This window comes from Morone saxatilis, unplaced genomic scaffold (assembly GCF_004916995.1).
Source record: "Morone saxatilis isolate NCDOM2014 unplaced genomic scaffold, NCSU_SB_2.0 Contig23, whole genome shotgun sequence".
In the NCBI taxonomy this organism is placed as follows: Eukaryota; Metazoa; Chordata; class Actinopteri; family Moronidae; genus Morone; species Morone saxatilis.
The window spans coordinates 16,735,968-16,740,933 of NW_023339796.1; the positions used below are offsets into that span (position 1 = coordinate 16,735,968).

At 38.8% G+C, this 4,966-nt stretch overlaps 2 protein-coding genes across 2 annotated transcripts in view; both read left to right on the plus strand.

The window, feature by feature from the left end:
- Positions 1 to 3,609, plus strand: part of agfg1b (ArfGAP with FG repeats 1b) — a 9,152-nt gene extending 5,543 nt beyond the window's left edge. Inside the window, exons 8-12 of the mRNA XM_035671177.1 lie at positions 601 to 680; positions 786 to 878; positions 1,062 to 1,220; positions 1,750 to 1,844; positions 2,050 to 3,609. Of these exons, the coding sequence (XP_035527070.1) occupies positions 601 to 680; positions 786 to 878; positions 1,062 to 1,220; positions 1,750 to 1,844; positions 2,050 to 2,109 (487 nt within the window). The 3' untranslated portion in view covers positions 2,110 to 3,609. The remainder of the gene's footprint in view (positions 1 to 600; positions 681 to 785; positions 879 to 1,061; positions 1,221 to 1,749; positions 1,845 to 2,049) is intronic.
- Positions 3,610 to 4,116: 507 nt separating this feature from the next.
- fbxo36b (F-box protein 36b) overlaps positions 4,117 to 4,966 on the plus strand; it is a 2,628-nt gene continuing 1,778 nt past the window's right edge. The window contains exons 1-2 of the mRNA XM_035671164.1: positions 4,117 to 4,212; positions 4,642 to 4,750. Coding sequence (XP_035527057.1) covers positions 4,117 to 4,212; positions 4,642 to 4,750 — 205 coding nt within the window. The remainder of the gene's footprint in view (positions 4,213 to 4,641; positions 4,751 to 4,966) is intronic.

Genomic DNA, 4,966 nt, shown 5'->3' on the forward strand with positions numbered 1-4,966 from the left:
ACACACACGTACACACACACACGCCTGTGATGTGTGGGCTGCAGTTATAAACGCGGGCACTGCGGTTAATCCGTTGACCGGGTGTACAAGGTCGTAAAAAATTAACATTCTGCATTTATGCACGAGGCACAGCAGCATCTTCATTTAATTTTCAATCTCCCGATAGACCAACCGTGTTGGTCAGGATCTAATGTTAATTAAAGCGGATCTGCACAACACACACAGTAATATTGTAATAACACTGCTAATAATGTTCACAGAAACAGTTTCCTGTACAGGGTTCCTCTGTACACCTGGAAAAATACTGTTTGAATGCTACATGAATTTGATTGATGCGGTATGCAGTGTGTGTTGAATAATGTTCCTCACGTGGTGAAATTGTGTCGTTGATTATTTTGCTTAGACACTATGAGTATACATACATTTAAATCCTAACTAAAATCAGATCAAATCCAGTCAATATTTTCCACTCAAGTCTCACAACTAAACTGCCAAGAAAGATGGCTAAATGTTTACACTGTCAGTGAATCAGTTGATTAATGCCCATAATGCATAAGTTAAAAAGATGAAAAAAACTTTATCTGAGCATTTTCATTACAGGAACATATTCGGACCAGTTCTTGGTTCATCGCCAGCCCAGAATCCACCCGTGTTACCCAGCATGCAGCCTGGCTTTGGAGGTGGTGATAGTGATTACTACTACAGTGACGCATACAGAATGAAAATACATTTTCACATGTATCTGGAAGACTCATTTTGCAACTTACTGCCTGTGTTTCATCTAGCCGTCCCATCTACCAATCCCTTTGTCGCTGCAGCCGTTGCCCCGGAGATGGCCACCAACCCTTTCCAGACCAATGGCAGAGCTCCAGCTGCAGGTGTGTGTGTGTGCATTTTAAGTTTAGTGTATTTGATGCCACATTTTTTTCTTAGGCATTTGTGTTGCATTGATGTAACCCAGTTACATTGCCAAGTAGCTTTGTGATTTGCCAAAGTGTATAGAATTTACTCCTCCTTGTGTTTGTATGTGTGTGTGTACACATTCTGCGTGTGTCTTGTAGCCTCATTTGGCACCGGCTCTATGAGCATGCCCGCCGGCTTTGGGAATGCGTCTTCCTACTGCCTCCCGACCAGTTTCAGTGGAAACTTCCAGCAGCAATTCCCTGGCCAGGCTCCCATCCCTTACACTCAACCTGGGGCCTACCACCCTCAGTCTAATGGTTAGTTGCCTTCCGCATCCCTCTGTCCTCCTACCCTGTTCCACCTGACTGTGCAGTACCTGTCAGAGATTAAGGTCACATGCTGCATTTTCCTTGGCATGAATTGTATGTAATCTTTATCTACATGATGACTATCTGCATGGGGAATTGCATTTAAGTCTTGCTGCAGTGTGACTTGTCAGTGGCAGCTACTGCACAGCGATAGAAGGTTGCATTCAGGGTACAAAGCTTTAGGGTACTACTCTGTACAAATCTCTGGACCAGAAACACAATGAACAAATCTGACATCACTCATAAGGCTCTGTTCACACCTGAATGCAATCTGACACGCTAAGGTTTGGCTCTCTTGTTATTTTTCTTTCTCCTCTCATAATTTAGTTAATTATATATGCATTTTATCTTTGACTCTTTATAGCCTGCTCTTAATGACCTGTTGATGTAACTGTTGCCATTAAATATTATCTCTTATTGCTTAACTGCTAGAGAAAGCGGACTCAACCTGTTGTTCCTCTCCCTGTATCACCCCTAGGCCCTGCATTCCCAGTCTACGGTCAGAACAAGCCCTCCATGACGCCCTTTGGGCAGCCCATGGCTGGCCCTGGCATGTCCAATAATCCATTCATGGTGAGCATGCATTGTCTTTTGTTTTCCCAACTTTTTTAAGACTAAATGAAATAAAGGATGTATTGTGGAATAGGCTATATCAGCTTAAGAAGACATTTGAACTAATTGATTAAACTGAAAACTTTGCTATTTATACCATTTAATATGAAATGTATAAATGTTTTCTGTTGTCTTAAATCTTAATGTCGACTCCCTCACTTTTCAGGCAGGAGCTCCAGCTGGGTCGTTCCCTTCAGGGGGTTCGTCTACCAACCCTTTTCTGTAGCACAGCTCCCCGTTGTCGCCACCAGAGGGCAGCATGCAGCACATATTCAACGCACCAGTTCCCTCATGCAATTAGCGGCAGTACATTTTTTTAAAAAGACTTACGTTTTTCTTTTGTTTTTTTCCCAAAAAAAAAGTTTACAACACTATGAAGGAGTACAAAGGACTTTATTGAAGACTAAGGGACTGTTATGGGGGGAAATGTACTGTTTGGACTATAATACAATACATTATATGCTTTTTATTTTTTGTTTATAACTGTAAGCTCTGTGCATATCATAATTTGTAATCACAATTAAGTACATGTTATGTATAACAAGGACTGAGTTAACAAGGGTGAGTATACACACACCTTGTGGAAAAAAACCCACTGCAAACTATCTACATAGGTAATGGTATACATGTTAAGATTAACAGGGTTCCATCCATCTATGATCTGTGGTTTGAAGCAACCATGATGATGCAAGTATTTAATTTTCAAAAGGGATTTTCTTTTCTTATTTTAGCTTAATTGCTACTATACTGGCACTACAAAATGTGCAAAATATCCTTTATTAACTTACAGATCCAAGTTTTCTAAAACCCAAAGCAACCAAACCCACATCTTTTTATAATAGTGTGAGTGGATGGGACACAGCATCGATCCTGGACTATTAGTCACCCTTTTAAATATTGCCAATATCTGGGAAATTGTAAAAAAGGACTAAGGGGCGAATTTTGGTTTGAAACCAAGGGCAGCTCGTTGAATATGAGGCCAGCAGAGAGATGTTTTAGCCCACCAAGTAAAGGGACAGGTGTGTCTACTAGAGCACAAATGGAAAACCAAGAAGTGCAGCCATTAAGAGGATTTTACAGAACCCTACCTGAACTATAAAACACTTACATTTGTTAAATATACTCTAATTTACCTCTCCTGTTGGTTGAAGATGTCCGAGAAGCAAATTTCAGATATTCACTATATTTTACAAATATGGTACAGGCATAAGAAAAGACTCTTAAGAAAGCTTCAGGGTTGTTGGTGTGACCCAGATTGGGTTGCCTTAAAACACTTAGTTATTCACATGGTTGCCAGTGACTTATCTAACCTCTTGACAGGGAATGAAAGGTTTGCCAGACCCTGCCTTGGCAAAAAAAAAAATTACATTTGAAAGCAAAATATTTATGAAATGTTAGTTATGTTGTATTCACCACACTCCTTTCACATCTGTCTTCTTCTTTGCCTTCTAATTAAAGCACTTTTGGAGTGAAGAACAGGATGAGGAGAGAAATTGTGATCTACCTTCAATTTGATTTAAGATGAGGCAAGGGACAAGAACAGATTAATTTAGGGATTATTACATTACTGGATCAGCCTGGGACTCGGGAGAACCAGGGTCTCTATTGTGCCACCAATGACTAACAATGAATTTGACTATGTGTTTCTTGTCTATACAAGAATAGGTAAGTAAATGTGTACATATATAAATATATGTATAAATAAATTAAAAGATTTTTAACTACAGTTTGGAGTTTGTGTTTCAAAGTATTTAATGTTTATTCTAACAGAGTGCAAGTTAATTAGTTACACCCAGCTAAAACTACACTGATACAGCAGCTGTGTAATGAATCCTCCTTTATGGTAGGAAAAATGGTCATTTTTCAGTCTAACGTTTAGCTGAAAGGTTATTCCTAATATCTTGTCCATCTAGTTTCTATCAATAAGAGTAGGCTTAAATATTAGCATCCTCTGTTTAATACTACCACAAACTAAGGTTCCCAAAGAAACATAAATACAAAACTAACAAAACTAAGCCTTCATATTGAACATGATTATGTATCTGTGCATTGTAGATTTTAATCATAATGTCTATTATTTCACAAACTAGTTAACCATGTCCTGTTCATTATTGTGATACACACAGTTTCCTTAATATAAATTATATATATATTATATTATAAACTATAAAGCTATAAACGTTTCATTTGGTTAAAGAAAGCCTTGTTGCCATGACAACGCGTAAACGTTGACATGGCGTCTCTTTTACCAGACCCGCTGTTTGAAACCTCTGGACGGGGTCCTGCACCCAATAACAATTTTTATTCTTTTGCTGTCACCAAGTCAGAGGTAAGTATTTATATTTGATATCAGAGCTGGTAGTACTCTGGGTTTAATAGCGTTGCTACGTTATAGCGTTACAGCTAACGATAGCTGGTGAACATTTAACGCCATTTCTGTTTTGCTGCGAGCCTTAATAAGTTAGCTCTACTCCTGAAATGTGTTCAGTGGTGCTTTTAATAGACTAAACAATGAGAAGTAGAATAAGATGGGGGGAAAAACAAAATGAATGTACACTGGCCGTTTACACACGTAAGTTAACCTGGAACTGAAGTTTAACGTTAGTATAAATCAGTGTTTCGTTAACGGGTAGCGTTGCTGTTAACGTTAATTAAGTTGCTGTTTTACATTTCCTTTGTCGTTATTAGCGTTAAATGTGACTCTAAATGTGTGATGATGATTTCTAACGCCAGTGCTCTTTTGAATGGACATTAACAGGTGATCTGGAGATGGTGGAAGATCTCTGTGAGAGCTGTAGACAGGAACTCCAAGCCGGGGGAGACGAAGGAGTCTCACCAGGACTTCTTGGATGACACTGGGCTGCAGAGTAAGGACTTAAACTTCCCAAACATTTAATCTGGCACTTGAATCCACCTCTATTAAGGGAAGGAAGGTGCAGTGGAAAGTTTTAGCTGTAACTTATAACTGAAGAGGTTAATAGGGCTTTGTCATAGATTATATTTTGACATGTCATAACAGGCAAAGCACAGATGTAGAAAATGAAATTAATGAATTAATGAGGTTGAATTTCATTTAGCTGCTT